The 16,596-nt window shown below is 43.9% G+C and overlaps 1 protein-coding gene across 8 annotated transcripts in view; it reads left to right on the forward strand.

Annotated features, from left to right (window-relative positions):
* Positions 1 to 16,596, forward strand: part of ERBB4 (erb-b2 receptor tyrosine kinase 4) — a 935,345-nt gene that overhangs the window by 345,596 nt on the left and 573,153 nt on the right. For 7 of the 8 annotated variants that reach the window (XM_044432044.1, XM_044432045.1, XM_044432049.1 and 4 more), the window contains one exon: positions 10,838 to 10,989. In XM_044432044.1, the coding sequence (XP_044287979.1) occupies positions 10,838 to 10,989 (152 nt within the window). Of the gene's footprint in view, positions 1 to 3,697; positions 3,706 to 8,656; positions 8,662 to 10,837; positions 10,990 to 16,596 lie in introns of those variants that run through there. The other variant, XM_044432051.1, reaches the window with a different exon arrangement.

Consider the following 16,596-nt stretch of genomic DNA (forward strand, 5'->3'; position numbering starts at 1 on the left):
AAGAAAGCAAGCTTCCATTGTAAAAAATAAAAGAATAAAGAGAATGTAGACACCAACTGTTGCTGGAATCGATCTACAAACCCACACCAATATACTGTATGACAACATCCTTCAGTGTGTTATAGTGAATGCTTCTCACCAGTATGGCGGCTTGTGCCATTTCTTCATACCTTGGAAAGTGGATCTAGATGCACAACAAGGCCGCAAGGAGAGCCAGATGATAGCGCAGATGGCAGATGACAAATCTGGCAAGGTTTGACGAGTGGAAATTGCTTGCTCTAATTGCTTGTCAAGTCCAGTACCTATGTTAGAGTTAAGGACTTAAGCTCAAGGCAAAACAGCACAGGAACAAAATAAGGGAGAGGCTGGTAGAGAAGGAGATGGAGGGAGGGGATGACATCTAATTTATCCCCTGCCCAAAGTAGAGAGATGGGTTTTGGCAAAATCCAGAGAGGCTGTAGGTATTTATTTCCGCACATGTTGTAGACCCCCAGTGATGCAGTGCTGAAACACATTTGTAGAGGGGTAATAATGCAGAAGAGGGATGCAGGTGGCACAGTGGTTTAAACTGCTGTGCTGTTGATCGAAAGGTCGATCAGTTCAAATCCGCCCAACAGGGTTTGCTCCCGTACTCTGTCCCAGCTCCTGCCAACCTTGCAGCTCGAAAGCATGCACGTGCAAGTAGATAAAAAGGTACCACTTCGGTGGGCAGGTAACAGCGTTCCGTGTGCTTTGGTGTTTAGTCATGCTGGCCCCATGACCACAGAGACTGTCCAGGACAAACGCTGGCTCCCTCGGCTAGGAAACAGAGATGAGCACCGCCCCCAGAGTCAGACATGACTGGACTTTAATGTCATGGGGAAACCTTTACCTTTACCTTAATAATGCAGAAACAGATTTGGTAACCACAGAAAAGGCCAGTTAACTGTCAACATCCTGGATCACATGGCACATAACAAGAGAAATTCCCTGGAAAAGGGCTGACCCAAGAGATTTTGTATCCTGAGCCGACAGACAAGGCGGCTCCCCCATTCATTCTGTAAAGAGAAGCTGACTGGGTGAGCAGTGGAATCTCTCTCAGCACTGCCAAGGTGGCTGCATTCTTGGCTGCACCTGAAGGTGGCAGACGAGCACCGGAGGTGCGGGGCAGACCATGCTGACCACATTGCTCTCCTCCAGAATCAGCTTCTTGAGGCAGCTGCCTTGCTCTGCCTCCTGGTAGGGCTGGCCCTGTCTGAAAAATCTATTTTATTTATTTCCCAGCATTGGTATAGAGCAGGGCTCCTCAAACTTGTTAAACAGAGGACCAGTTCACTGTCCCTCAGACTGTTACCGGGGGGGGGGGGGGGGGGACTGTAGTTTGAAAAAAATATGAATGAATTCCTATGCCCACTGCACATTAAACATAATTAAAATTAAAATAAATCAAAATAATTAAAAATTAAAAAAATTAAAAAAATAAAAATGTTTGCTCTGCTCCCTTAGGCTGCAGCAGAAGTCCAAGATGAAATGGGGAAAAGCATGTCCATATTCAAGGGGGACATAGCTACAACACAACCAAGGCACTAAATATAATATTTTGCATAATGCAGCTGATGACTGCAACTGGCATTTACAAAGAATGCAGCAAAAATGCTAAGAATACTGTTAATGCCACTGTTAGTATTTGAAGCAAGTCAACCCAGAACAATTCCCACAATAGATAATGGCTGTATTTGAATGCAGAGCTAATGACTACCATATTTTATGTGCAACCTTGCCAAAACTGGCACTGTCCAGATGAGTTGGACTACAACTTCCATTGGCCATGCTGGTTGGGCATGATGGAAATTATAGTCCTCGCTGCTGCCCTGGTTCTGAGGGAGCAGGAGTGGGAGTGGGAGGCTGGAGAGGCAAGCCCAGGGCGGCTCCGAGGTAAGGGCTTCTTTCTGAGGTGAAGGACGGGGCCGCAGCTGTCCAAGTGGGGTGCCTCCCACCTCTCCCCATCACAGGGGGATGAAGCATGGTGGCTGCTTGATGGTGGGGACTTGCCCATAGAAGGCTGGGGGCAACCATTCAATGGCAGAGGTGGCTTGCCGAGAGAAGGCCATGGCTCCAGCGCCTCCATGGCCACAGCTTGCCCAGAGAAGGCGGCCATGGCTTGGCCTGCAGCCCGGGGACAAGGCTCACATACTTAAAAATGAATTTAAGCAGTTATATTTTTCTTACCTTCAATCTTTTTTTAGTGTCTCTCTCTCTCTCTCTCTTCTGCCCTCCTCTCTTCTGTTTCCTGCTCCATATTCCCGCTCTGTATATGCATACAATGGGGGTGGTGGTGGGGAATGGTCGGCACACACGCAGTTGAGCTGTTACAATTTGGCACGTGCAGCGACTCTCTGCTCAGTTTCAAATAATGCCTGTGCCGGCTCAGAGCTTTTGGACTTGCTCAGAGATTGTTTTTTCTGAGCAAGTCCAAAAGCTCTGAGACAGGCAGGATAAATGAGCATGGTGGGCTGTATCCGGCCCGTGGGCTGTATTTTGAGGAGCCATGGTATAGAGACTATTTCTGAAAGATTCGTTCTTCCATTGTGATCCAACATCTTCCAGTTCATAGAGGTATCAGTATTTCTTAAAATGCAAACGTCACAGGCCTGGTACCTCACCCTGGCAGAAGGCTGTGAGATGGTAAAGCAAACGTGGCTCTCTGTAGTGCATCTGTTTCTCCCACCTTTGCAAATGACAAATAAGATACTTTGCTCCAATTTATATGTTACATGTGGCCATTCTTATAGAACTCTTTTTAACGATGGGATTCTTTTGCCCTGGGGAAGGTGATCTGCAAGGTAACAGGTGAGTCAATGGACTGGCATACGGTAGCAGCATCTTCGGTAACTGGGGAGCACTAGAAGCATTTCCTGCTCATGTAAATTGTGGCTGTGGCATGGTGTTATTTTCTAAGAGGCAAGCATTCCTGCTCAAATAGGGAGATCATTTGCATGAACTGAAAGTGAGAAAAAATAAGGAGCCAAATGTGAACCAGGCTGTGGCTGAGCTGAATGAGAAGCAAGTCTGAACTTACTGGCCTGTGGAAACTGGGTAGGGAATTGAGGAGGAGACAGGTTAATGAATACCAGGAGGGTGCTTGTGCACTTGAGTCCTGGGCTACTGTGGGAACAAAATGTTGGCTGAACTAGGCCTTTGGTCTGATCCCACAGAACTGCTCTTAATTGTGCTGGAGCAGCTAGGCAGCCTCAGGGTGCTTTCTCCCATCTCTTCCAAATGAAAGTGCCAGTGGAAAGTTGTTAACAGACAGACAGGATCGGAAAACCAGTTTTAAGTTGCTCCTTGCCTCTGCCTGGAAGTGGACTAACATTTGTCTAATGGCCAGGTCAGTTTTGAAGGTAATTTCTTTGCCCTCAGCTGGTTTTCACTTTGCATAGCTCCTTTACAGTCAGAGTGGTTACTTCAAGATTAGTGGTGTTGCACACAAGCCTTGGCATCTTTTTTTCTTTTAAAGGACAATTTCTGAGGCTATGTGACCTTCCAGTGGTGCAGGTACCAATGAAATGGGTAGGCTTTTAACGCATTCTCTCAGGGCTATAGAGGAGTGGTGGTGTTTAGTTGTAGAAGCCAGATAATTTGTGTCAATACAGCCCCATAAGAAAACGCTTGCAAACACATTACAGTTGCATCTGGATGAGGTCCCTGTGTGGCTGACCCAGGAAAGTGAATTTTCAGTTCTCTTTTCATAAATAGACCTCTGAAATCAATGGGCCTGATCTTCTGAGCAATGCCTTGTGTACATGCTGCCTGATTGGCAAATCGATTGGCAAATGAAAGTCATGCTATACTCAAGCAAGGCCTCATGCAGAGAAACACAAATTATCATCTTTTCTGGAGGCCAGTTAAGGAGAATTTCTTTCTTCTTTTCTATTGTAAAAAGACTCTCTAACTCATGTGCTCATGCCTACAGAGCAGCAGCAATGCTTTTAAAAAGAAAGTTGCAGCTCTGGCATGTTGAAGACAACTGAACAAAGAACACAGGGTTGTACTGAAGAAAGCATTTAAAAACAAATCTTTGCTTGAACAAAATGTGTTCCTGAAACTGTTACCAAGTATTTACATTTTAAAATATGACAATTTCAAGGATAATTGCACATTAACTACACTTCTGTCCGTGTTTGCAGAATTTTGTTCTTTTTTCTTTTTATCCTTCTTTCCATCTTTCTGCATGCTCCATTGAAGTCCATCCTGTTTTTGACTTCACTTCCCATCAGCCCCAGCCAGCATAGCCAGTGACCAGAAATCTGGAGGGTACCAGCCTGGGAAAGGCTGGACTGTAGCACATTTCAAACAGCATGCCAAGAGGAACATGAGGGAACCAGTGGTTTAGACAAGGGGCACAGTTTTGCCAGGTATAAGGCAAGCTTTAAAGCAAGGCATTGGATGTCTCTGTGCATGGGGTGGGTGCAAGGCCAGATAGCACTCAGAGCTCCACGATTCCAGCTGGAAGGGCATGGCTGAAAGGAGCAGAGGCAATGAACCTCCCTGGCTCCTGGAAAGTGCCCTGGCCAGCCTGAAGTAATCAGAAAGTTTATTTTATGAGCTCAAGAATCTTGGGCTTAGAGTGGCTACGGTCCGAGTGGCCATGTGTCAGTGCTCCCAGATTAGAGACATGTCCTTTTTTGTTTTCACAAAAAACAAAGATACACTTAAGAAAAGAAAGAACAACACACACACATGGGGGGGGGACATTTGGAGACATGTCCTTGGGGGGAAGTGTCAATAATTGGGTAGTATACCATGAGCTCAGACTCCAGAAGTCTGCCATTTTGCTTTTGGATAATTAGACATTGTGTACTAAATCTTCTTCACTCTCAGTGATAGCTTCCGTGCTTGTTATGCACTTGTTATGCATCAAGGTAACTGCCAACCATAACGCACAGTTCTGTTTCTCAAGTCACAAGTATGTGACTCCTCCTTTCTTAGACATGTATGCATGTGGCCTTTTCCAAATGTTCAGCTGTTTGTGTGCCTTACAAGCTGTACCCAATTTGGTGTGTTGGACAGCAAGTCCCATAATTTCTATGACAATGCTGACTGGGAATAATGGGAGTTGTAGTCTAACACATCTGGAAAGAGTGTCTCAGCTTGCGGAAGAATGGGCTCTATATGGGCAAATGTGAGAGAGAATCCTGATGGATGGATGGCAGAATTTCTGACTGCAGCTGACCAATGGAAAACCCATTGCAAGCATTTAAACATATGTTTTACTTTTTTACTTTCAGGCTTTTGTTGTTGTGTTTTTTTTTTCTTTTTAATTACACTGGGAAACATTCAAAAATAGAATGCACATACTGTGGTGGAGTGACGTGGTACGATCTGTTGGTGCTTCAGTCCTCTAAGCCTTACACATGCACTGAAATTATTGTGCCCAGACCACAGATGGTGCGAGGAGATTTTGGCTCAGGCTCTTGAAAGACTTCAAGGTTGAGATGAAATTTGAACAGAGGAGTCCCTGCCACTACTCCATGCCAGCTCTGTTGATCAGCATGGCTGAAACTCCCACAGAAACTTCACAGACAGTGGGGTTCCCCATCAGGTTTATATATTAAAACAAAAAGCAAAAGGCTCTGCTAGATGCAATTCCATTTTCTTCCTTTTTCCAAAAACGGGAAGATTCTTGGTCTTTCTACTGACGACTTGAAAGAGTAGCAAGACACTTTCTTGCAGGGTAAAGGGTATCTGAATATACTGTAGCAAAATATTTTATAAAAATTACAATAGCCACCCTGCAGAAAACCTTAATGATTCTGACCTCCAGTGGGGATTCTGACACTTTTTCCTTAACTTAAGTCAGAACTTCTTTGTAATTATAAATAGGACTTGTGTTTTTCCAGCTCTGTGGGGATCATTTTCACATGGTTAGTCATATCTTCCAGATTTTTTTCGTTTAAAGAAACAACTATGTCAGTTTTCTTTGTCTGTAGACTCACATATTAATAAAAAGGATCCCCTTTGCTCCCTCTGAGAGTTCAGACCCCTCAGCAGAGAACTGCTGAATTCCTGCATGCCTGAAACATGCTACTCAGGTTCATGCTGGGAATGTGGTCTGCAAATGGAAGGAATACTCCTTCCTCATTCTGAGTTCACCTTTCAGGGTTTTATGCTAGGGTGTGATCAGGTGTGGGCATAAAATGTACTTTCCTGGAGCATTTGTTGAAAGGAAGGTTGATGCAACTTGCAGGTTCTTCATCCGAGTCGCACACATGGACACATACCTTTTCTCTGTCTGCAGATGTATGCTTATTTCAGGCCTAGGGAGAAGGAGGGATTTGACCAAAAACGTGTGAAATGGATCCAGTAGTGAGAGTGGAAACAGATCTGAAATGCCATTTTCAATGGCAGTTTGGTGCAGTGGTTAAGAGTGTGGAGCTGGGACTCCAGAGATCTTGATTCTAGCCCTCACTCAGCCATGGAGCCAACTGGGTGACTCTGGGCCAGCCACAGGCTCGTAGCCCTCACAGGGTTGTTGTTGTGGGCAGAAGATTGAGAGCAGCAGCAGGAGGAGAATAATGTCAACCGCACTGAGTTCTTTACAGAAAAGAAATAAATTTGTAAAGCAGCGCCTTCTCCAGTTTTGTTTCTGCATTATATTTTTCAGTGATTCACTGGAACATTTACTGAATTCCACTGAATCTGGAGGAACTGAATGCTGATTGGATGGGAACAGGAGGGCGCTATTCACCTCTGCTTTCCCTGACCCATCATGCCGCAAGCCCAGGATGGGGCACCGTGGCTCTATTATAGTAAACAGCTGGAATGGTGCACGGAGACTCTGTGTCCCATGGGCCTGCTTCAGTCACTTGTCCCACCTTGGGTGGACATATGACATGACCCCCTTCAATAAAACAAGCTGCTACAGGAATCATCTGACCTCTCTGTGAAGGCTCCTTTCCTTGTAAGCATAATGGTTACCTTGAGTGAGAGGTGAGCAGTAGTCGTTTCTTACGATGGCAGCAATTTTTAATTTCCTTGAAACAGGAATTGCTGAGGACAAATGGCCACTCCATTTCTCTTCCCACCAAAGCATTTCTACTCATCCCTCAGATTTAGCCAACACAAGATAGTTGATTGCACGGTAGTGAACTGAGTGGGCAATGGCCTTTGTCAAGTCTTTGTACAGGACTAATTTACTTTCAGGAAATTACAGCCTTTCCTGAAAGCAAACCAATCTTGTCTGTATTGTTCAGAGAAAAATCCTCTTGGGAGAAATTAAAGTAGCTGTTGATTAATCATAAGATAGAAATAGACCTGTAGATGCATTGTACTGCATCATCTTTTTCAAATGCATGGCACCTGTGAACGAATCCACGGAGTGGGTGGGCATAGTCACCAGTCATGGTTTTGATAGGACATTGATAAAAATAGGTCCCTGAGCTAAGGTGTATGTTCAGGACTAACTGTAAAGCAATAGTGTAAGTATTTCACTTAACTGACCAGTAATGCAGATGTTTGGAGCTGCTAGAAGATTCAGATACACGCTGAATTTTAAGTAGATAAAATCTAAGGGGAGGTTTGTGAGAGAGGTGTTCATAAAAGGCTTTTCTCCCTTGGATACTACTTCAGTCATTGAATGAGGTACCAGATAGATTCCTTGCAAGAGGAAAAAAAGGCAGGTAATAAATAAATAAATAAATAAATAAATAAATAAATACTTTTAATCCTCTGGCTTTTTTGCTGTTCTGTTCCTAGCCTTTTGAATAGGATACTGAATCTGTTTGTATTTCCCAGTACACATCTTTTGGTGGTATAGTTTTTATCTGACTATTAGTTTATAAGGCAAGAGTTCTTTCCGTTTTTGTTTAGCAATAGAGGTTCCTTTCTTCTTCATTTCCCATTTTTCCAATGCAAGCAAGTATTGGCATTTGTTTGATAATATCTGGCTGGCAATACAAATATGTCTAGTTCACAAGATGTGTGTGCCGTTTGAACCAAGCTCCTTTGCCCTTGAAAATGATTTTTTGCTTGTAAATTAAATATGAAGATTATGAGTGTCTGTGTCTCCTTTGCACATGTGTGCTCCTCATGTTTGTCCAAGGGCAGGACACAATCACAGAGTGATGCTTATGAACAAGCCACAAGAAAATCCGCTGCCACGCTTCCCTTCTCCTACCAGCATGGCTCCTGTCTTTCAGGGAGATGCACTATCAGTTACTAGGATTAGTCTGGGCCAAAACCAGAGGGCCAAAACCCAGCACCAACAAGTGCCACCTCTTCAGTAATGAATGAGTAGGCAGAGGAGATCCAGGGATCCTCAAGTTTGCCGAGATTTTCCAAACTGTGCTCCCCTACTCAACTGCAATAGGTTTTTCTTCTATCTGAATGTGTGTGTATTCCACTGGGGAAAGCCCATGTGTCTGTGCACTTTTTTTTCAAAAGTGAGTATTTCCCCTTCCCATTGATAAATGCATCAAAATGTGCAATATTGAAAATTTCTACTTTAATGGGTATGTTTTTCAAAATATGCATTTTTCAATGTGAGAGCAAGTTCTAGAACGTAAAACAGTGCTCCTTTTCACATTCAGGGTTACAAACAGGACAGGTCTGAAGGATATGTAAACTGAAAAAAAATTCCTATACTTCCCAAAGTGCTTCAATGCTGCTGAAGCTGCAGGCAGGGTTATCACTGCTACCATTTCTTTCCCTCTGCATTAAAATTCTGAAGTAGCAATGCAGGACATGGAGCAACACGCATGCATGCACACACATATGCAGGGAATGGTCTTTGCTACGCTAGGCTCTCGCAGGCAATGCTTGCTAGTGGCAAAGAGAATTCTAATTTACTAAAATGCGTTCTAATTTCCACTAATGATCATTTGACCTTTGCGTATTTTGTTGCCCTGCTTCACTACTTGGGATTTCTATTTTTGATCAAGTCTAGGCTTACTGTGGCCAGAAAAAGGGGTGGGGGCCTGATGGTGATGGACTCCAGAGGTGCATCCATTTTCTTCCCCAGACTTTTTGTGCCATTAAAAGGATGCAGGGTGGTGCAGGAAAAGGTTGAAGTTTCATTTGCTTTTATCTAGAAGAAAAATATTGAAGAACAGGACTGATTTCTAAGCTTTGCTTGCTTAGAAATTGTGCAGTAATTTACAATTTGGCTCTCCAAATGTTCTTTGACTAGGTACCACCATCCTCTGTCAAGAATAAGATGCTTTCTTCTTTAGATATAAATTCATACCACCTTGTCCTTCTATAGGCAGTGCTCAGAACTATTTAGGTCCTTTGCCTTCCATTTCTAAAGGTGGATTCAGATGGTTACAATAGCATGTGCTAGCTGCATTGAAGTCTTGTGTGCAGTTCCTTCAATTGCTGCTGCAAGGTTTTTAGACTTGTCCTAAACAATTCAGGACAAGGGTAGTTAAGGTAGCACCTGCTCAGTTGCTGTACTCATCAGGGGAGACCCACTTGAAGGTGCCCAAGATTTCAGAGGTTCATCCAATCGTGGCTAAGAGTGCCACAACACCCATACTTTGGAACTCTTTGCCACTACAAATTAGGAAGGTGCCAGTCCTTCTGGGGTTTTAGTGCTTTCCTTTTGCAACCAACACTTGCAGCTGATGTAAGCCATTAATAAATATTGTTAAATAAATGAGAATGCTGTTTTGGACTACATTAATGCTTGCGAGTCTCATGTGGTTCCCCTGTATTGGCTCCATTTTTAGTATTATGTTCAGTTCTGGGCACCACAGTTTAAGAAAGGTACAGATACGTTGAACAGAGTTCAGAAGAGGGCAACAAGGATGATCCCGGAACTGGAAACAAAGTCCTATGTGGATAGCTTGAAAGAACAGGGCATGTTTAGCCTGGAGAAGAGAACACTGAGGGGAGATAGGATAGCACTTGACGAGTACCTGAAAGTCTTTCAAGGAGAGGAGGGCCAGGATCTCTTTTCTGTCATACCAGAGTGAAGGACATGGAATAATAAGCTCAAGCTACAGAGAGCCAGATTGCAGCTAGAGTTCAGGAAGAATTCCCTGGCAGAGCAGTACAACAACGGAACCAGTTGTGAAAGGAGGCCAGTGGGCTCTTTGGCACTGAATGCATTCAGGACAGTCATTCATCATGGATGTTTTCGTGTGGGAGTCCTGCGCTGAGGGGGGTTGGACCTGATGGCCTTCTAGACCTTCCCAGCTTTCTTTGATTCTATAGAGTTCTAACGGATATGTCAGTGCACGACAGTAAATTGCACAGTTGGTATACATCACTCCAGGGCCACTACACTGTTACCAGAACCACTTACTGGCTGCTAGGAGGCCAAGTACATTTGAGCACCTGACTGGTCTTCTTTGCCTGGTGCACCGATATTCATAGTGACAACATTTTCCAGTCCCACTGCAATATATGCTACTCTTTGCAGGTTCTAGTTTCAATATGGAATAACATGCCTGGAGGTCACTGAGTACAGTTAGGTTCCCCTTATATTTGTTGGAGTCTTGTCTTCCACCCCACATATTCCATTGTTGCAAATTCTGTGTATATTCCGAAAGTATCTTTTAATATGGTACCAGGTTGGTCCCCTGGCTGATTACCAGGACAATGAGGAAAATCACTATGTCTTTGATTTTGTGTTTATATTGTTTGGTTTGTTTCCATGGGCTCAAATGAAATGACTGGATAATAAAATCACTGAATATTCATATGTATGGATAGCTTGATATAGGAATCAGAGGAGTGATTTATGAGAGCCATGTATATTACACATGTACAGCTTGTTTTCACATTTTTGCTTCTGTGATGCATTTGTGTTAGCCCCAGTTCATTATTCCTTACCCCCATCTTTTGTTTTTTGCAGTTTGTGCTGGGACGGAAAACAAGCTGAGCTCTCTGTCTGATCTTGAGCAACAATATCGTGCCCTGCGCAAGTACTATGAAAACTGTGAGGTGGTGATGGGCAACCTAGAAATCACCAGCATTGAGCATAACCGGGATCTCTCCTTTTTACGGGTAAGTGTCATTTCTGTTGCTTTGAAATACATGGGAGCAGACATTTGCTGCTATATTGACATTGGAGCGGTATAGAGGTGATAGCTTTGCAGAGATTTGCTGATGGTGTTAAAGAGCCACGTTGCCAGCAGCATAGCTCTTCGGTTTTGGTGTCTGCTCCAATTTATTTTGCAAGTTCCTGTCATGCGCCAGGTTGTACTCTGGAAAGAACACAATGACCTCCTGGGGTGGCTGAGCATCCATTTTGGTACAGCTGTTGCCAGCGGTTGTTGGAGAGAGCCTGCGATAAGCAACATGCACAACACCTTGCCCTGATGAACGGAATGTAGTTTTGAACGCTCTCACTTCTGGAAGTGGTTAATACTTATCTGTGTGCCCTGTGAGCATCCAGGCTTTCTGGGATTGGTTTTGAAATGGGGTGGGGAGCCTAATTCATTCCATCACTTCGCCCATTAATTATGGAACAGATGTGAATGGGACAAGAAGATGTGGCTGCAATCAGGAGACTGGCAGACCATGCATTCTCTTCAGAAGTGAATTCCAGCCCTTTCTTGGTGTTGTGCAATCAAGGAGAAAAGCCTCCTGTATTGGATTGAGGCTGTCAGCACGCTTTGGCACAAGCTTTTGCTTCTATACAAAAACTGTGTGTACAAGTCAAATAGGAAGAACATACTGAAATTAGTAAAAATGGCATGGTCAAAAGGGCTGATATTCTGAAGTTATTCCTTCATCTGTTCATCACACACATTCAAACCTACAGTCAAAAGTCATCCAGAAAAGCTGATACTTTAAAAAAGATCAGTGCATTTCAGTAATAATACTAGAGCTTGATGTGACATTAGGAGGACTACTGAGCATTGGTGAGTCCAAAACGGTTGTCTCTGAAAGCCTCATATAGAAATGTCTAGCAGGTGCGTAAGCTGAGGAACCGCAGCTGGAGGTCCCTGGGCCAAATCTTACCCCCAGGAGATGCCCACTGCCTTGGCTGAGGCCACCTAGAGTCTGTAGAAAATGGGCCATAGTAGCACAGGATCCGCTGGTGCAGCACTTCATGGAGCAGGCTTGAACCCTTGGCTCACCACCTCTTATTTGCATGGCACAGTGCTCCTCTAGGGAAGTGAGTGGCTGGGTGTGCAGTCCACACCTGTACATACAGGACAGCTCTCAGTCAGGCTCGCCATCAGCATTAAGTCTGCCGTCCTTGTTTTGATACACAGACTCCCCTGCTGTTCCTTTTGAAGCCCGTCTTCTAAATAAAGGGCTGAGCAAAGTGTTGGTGGGGGAGGATAACTTCAAGAAGCAAGAACAGCGGGTGGCAGATCCACAGAACCACACAGGATGCTTTTCTGGAGCATAGTGATGGTTACGAAGGATTCCAGGGATTTGTTTATTTTTACCTGAGACTGCCCCCCTCACAGATGTCTCAGCAAAAAATAGCAGCTCTAGTTAACGTGATAAATTACTACCATTAAAATGGAAAACAAAACAGAGAAAAGACGTTCTTGCAGGGAGGAAAACAAGAAATAAAAGGTGGCATGTTTATGCTAATAATTTGACATTCATTAGGTTGAGGATGCTACTTATTTCATCCTTAAAAAACACAGTTTAATGACCTAACAAAGGTGGCAGATGGGATATAAGCAAGAGCCAAGCTACTTGTCACTCTTAACTTGGAAAATTATAGACTGTTTTGCCGTCGTTTCTGAAGCTCATGTTCTTTGATAGCATCTGCCCAAACCAGTCACCATGAACGCATTTGAAAACAGAAATGCAGGGCACCTTGTGCGGCATACCAATGTGTCTGGCGCTCTACAGAGCAGCGGTGCAGGGAAGTCCTTGCTCCAGTGTGCTTGCAGTTTAGTAATGCCGCAGGGGACGCCACAGAGGAGCTGCGAAAAGCTGGAAGAAAGAAGTGTGTTCCAGGCAGAGTTTCTGTGTGGGTTGCAACCTGAAAATTTGTCTCACAGTTTAATGGGAAGAGCAGGTTTTGAGAGAGAAGTGGCGAAAGGGGTTTTAGAGGGACTCGTAGGCATAGCAGGGTGGCAACTCTTTACTGTGAGGCAAATGCATTTTGAATCAGACATGACTGCAGTGCTATAATTCTGTACTCCTTGGCAGTGCTTTACTGTTACCTGCATCAGCAGAGTCGGTGTGAACGCCAGCCATGTCCAGATGTTTGCAAGGAGTTCAAAGTGGCAGTTTCCTGGTGGGATAAGAGCCAGGACTTGGAGGTGCAGCTGAGTCCTGTAGTGCTTCAGGCTAGGCGGTTATCAGCCATGGGTATGACTGCCATTTATCAGCTTCACATGTTGAGTGGACTCTTCCCATCTCTGCTGCAGAAAGAGCCAGCCACACAGGTAATGCCTGTGATTGACTGCTGGAGTGTTTTTAGTAGACTTGGAAGCTTCAGCTAGTGCAAAGCACTCACAGAAACATAGAAAATGAGTGAGTCAGAAGGTGCCTCCCAGGCCATCTAGTCTGACCCCTGGCTGCAGCCAGCTCCACTCATGACATGCCTACCATGTGCATGTCTAAGAGGCTGGGAGTAAGTTGTAAACATAGCCTGCTATGTGGTCCAGCTCGAGGTACCAAAAGGATATGGTACCAAAATGCTGATCCCATTAGTTGCTAACATAAACCATGACAGAAACCCCATACTTCCGGACAGTAACTAATGTGGTAGGCCTTCTTTGGTCACATTCCAGGAGTGAGAAAATTAACATTTATATTTTTTCAATTCTGTCCTTGGAAAAAGTATCACTTAATTTACATTTTGTTGGGTATGTTTTAAATTGTGCATTGTTTTAATTATTATAGTTATGTCAATATCAGAGCATTTTATGTCCTTTTTCTCCCCAGCAATTTTAGAATAACGAGCTATTAGTCATAAATAAGACATAATAAGCAGGGCATGCTATTCATACTGGATGGACTGGAACAGCACGGGGCAGGGGTGAGCTTGGTCGTCGGCCAGGTGTGCATGAGGTAGGCAACCTAGCCAGTAGGTGGGTAGGCAGGCAATTGGCTAGGTGGCAGACGTGGTGGCAGTGGGGCAGGCCAGCATTAGGGAACACCTATCGGCAAGGAGGACAGAAAGCAGTGGGGCAGCCAATCAGCACCCTGTATGCTGGTGACTCAGCCACTGCCAGGTGAACAGAGCCACGGAAAATGTTGGCTGGAGTGGCTGCAGCTATGCTTGCTGCTGAACTTGCTGGCTGAAAGGGGGAAACTGCAGAAAAACAGTGTAACTGGCTTCATACATAACAAGAAGTAATGGTGAAATGTGGAAACCATAGAACAAATGGTTGGTTGCCTACGGTGATTCACAGTATCCAAACATGCCATTTGTCGCCAAGCTTCTGGTATTCCCACAATGACTAGCCATTCTTGCCATGGATTGTTATGTGAGAATGCGGCCAGTGGAATACAGAGGAACCAGAGTGACATATAGGGTGACACACAGGTTGTGCTGCTACAACCTTTCAAGGATGAGCAATATAAGAATTGTAGGAGCACTTTGTGCATTAATAATAGCTTATGACTATTTGATTAATAAACATTTATTTATTTATTTATTTATTTATTTTTCGATTTATATCCTGCCTTTTTCCTACAAAGGGCTCAAGGCAGCTTACACCATTCTCCTCCTCCATCTTATCCCCACAACAACAACCCTGTGAGGTAGGTTGGGCTGAGAGTCTGTGACTGGCGCAAAGTCACCCAGTTGGCTCCATGGCTGAGCAGGGATTAGAACCCAGTCACATGCTCTTAACCACTACACCACACTGGCTCTTATAGCTAGGTTTATATTGCTGTGTTTTAGTTTTTACAAAAACAAAGAAAGACTGCTTTCAGGTGCCTGAGAAAATATTTTTTCTGCTCAACATGTTGCATGAAAATGTTTCTCCTTCCTCAGGGGATGCATTGAAAATTCCACCCAAAACAAAGTTAACTTTCAATAATGTTCCTACTGGTGCAGTCAAGGGAGGCTGCCTATGGCCCTCCAAACTCAGGGGGTGGCAGGCATCCTCTGCAGAGTGGGAGGGTCCTGGAGGTAAAACATCCTTGCCACACCCTTTTCACCTTCCAGACCCATGTTATGGCCAGTGTTGCCCCTCTCACTGCAACACTTTGGAGGGGAAGGTAAGAAGGCTGAAGTGACACCAGCATCATCCATATCCTGGCGGTGCTATTCCTCCCACATCCCACTCATGGGACGTCCGCAGCAGCATTTCGCTTTGGTGACCTCTGAGAAGCAGCCGGCATGCTTCTTCCCAGTAGGGAGTCCCAGCTTCAACATTAGTGGTGGGACTCCAAAAGATCCTAGACACTATTTGCAGGCCACAAGAGCACTCTACTGAAACCAGGCATGCACACAAACTTGCACCACTGAATATGTGGACTGTAATGTTTATAAAATAGGCCTATTAAAAGCATTCATTATATTAAAGCTGTTATTTGATTTACACTCTAGCTTTTTGCATCCACCCACTGATGCATAGAAAACTCACAAGGTTCAGTAAGAAAGATTTGGTCATAAAATTATCTAAGTGAAAACCACCACAGCATTATAAAATATTATTTAAAATGTGCATTCTTAAAAACCTATTAACATATCTTTAAAAATATCATAAATACTGTACTACTTCCCCCCCAACACAGCATGGTTTCTTCATGATATGGTTTAATACAACAAAGGAAAAAATGTGCATATAATGGCAATGCTTTTGATATATAAGACTGAAATGAAGCAAGGTGATGAAATATAGATTAAAATGCCCGGGCCTAGCAGGAAGTCTAGTTCTTCTCTGCATCCAAAATCACTGGCTTGCTTCTGTAAAAGGCAAGTAAAAATGCAATAAAAAGAATTTTCTGAGGAGGATTTGGAAGCTGATGCTCTGGATTCTATTTAACAGCACAGAAGTTGACTTCCACTTATGTACGGGAATTCCCTTTCTTCTCCCACCTTCTGCAGCTGATTCTGTCCCCTCCAGACATATACTAGAGCATTCCTTGGATCTTCCAGAAAGAGGTTTGGGGGGGCTTGGGAGTTATAAGGTAGAAGGGAAACCCACGAGAGGTATTTTTTTCTGCTGGAAGACTCCTGAATACAGCACTTAGATGTGATAAGATTATTTTCTGAGCAATTTTATTTTGTTCTTTTTATTGCGTCATGTGGTTATGCATATTGCCTTTTGAAAGCAGTTTATTAATATCCAAATAGTAAGCCATATGACATGTTGCAGAGGATAGTGAAACATACCAAAATAATTCCAAGCTCATTGGCCAGTGGCCTCCAGGAGCAATTCTTTTCTGACCCAAAATAAGATGAAAACTGAAAACAAGGACTAATTGAGAAGCTTTGTAAAGAAATGTTTCGATGCGTATATGTGCATCATCCTTCTTTCACATTCTAATAATACAGTGGCAACAAAAATTAAAACAACAGAAAAGGGTAAATTATTCCAACACCTTGTCCAAGAGTAATTTGAGGAGAGACAATGGTACTGTGAACTCACCTTCCCCACTGGACTGAGAGGCGAGCACACGCATCCCTTCCTGGCTACCACCCCTGCTTCCTCTTGTTTTTCCAGCTGACACACTTCA

The sequence above is a fragment of the Varanus komodoensis genome, unplaced genomic scaffold, assembly GCF_004798865.1.
Source record: "Varanus komodoensis strain SLA01 unplaced genomic scaffold, ASM479886v1 scaffold23, whole genome shotgun sequence".
In the NCBI taxonomy this organism is placed as follows: Eukaryota; Metazoa; Chordata; class Lepidosauria; order Squamata; family Varanidae; genus Varanus; species Varanus komodoensis.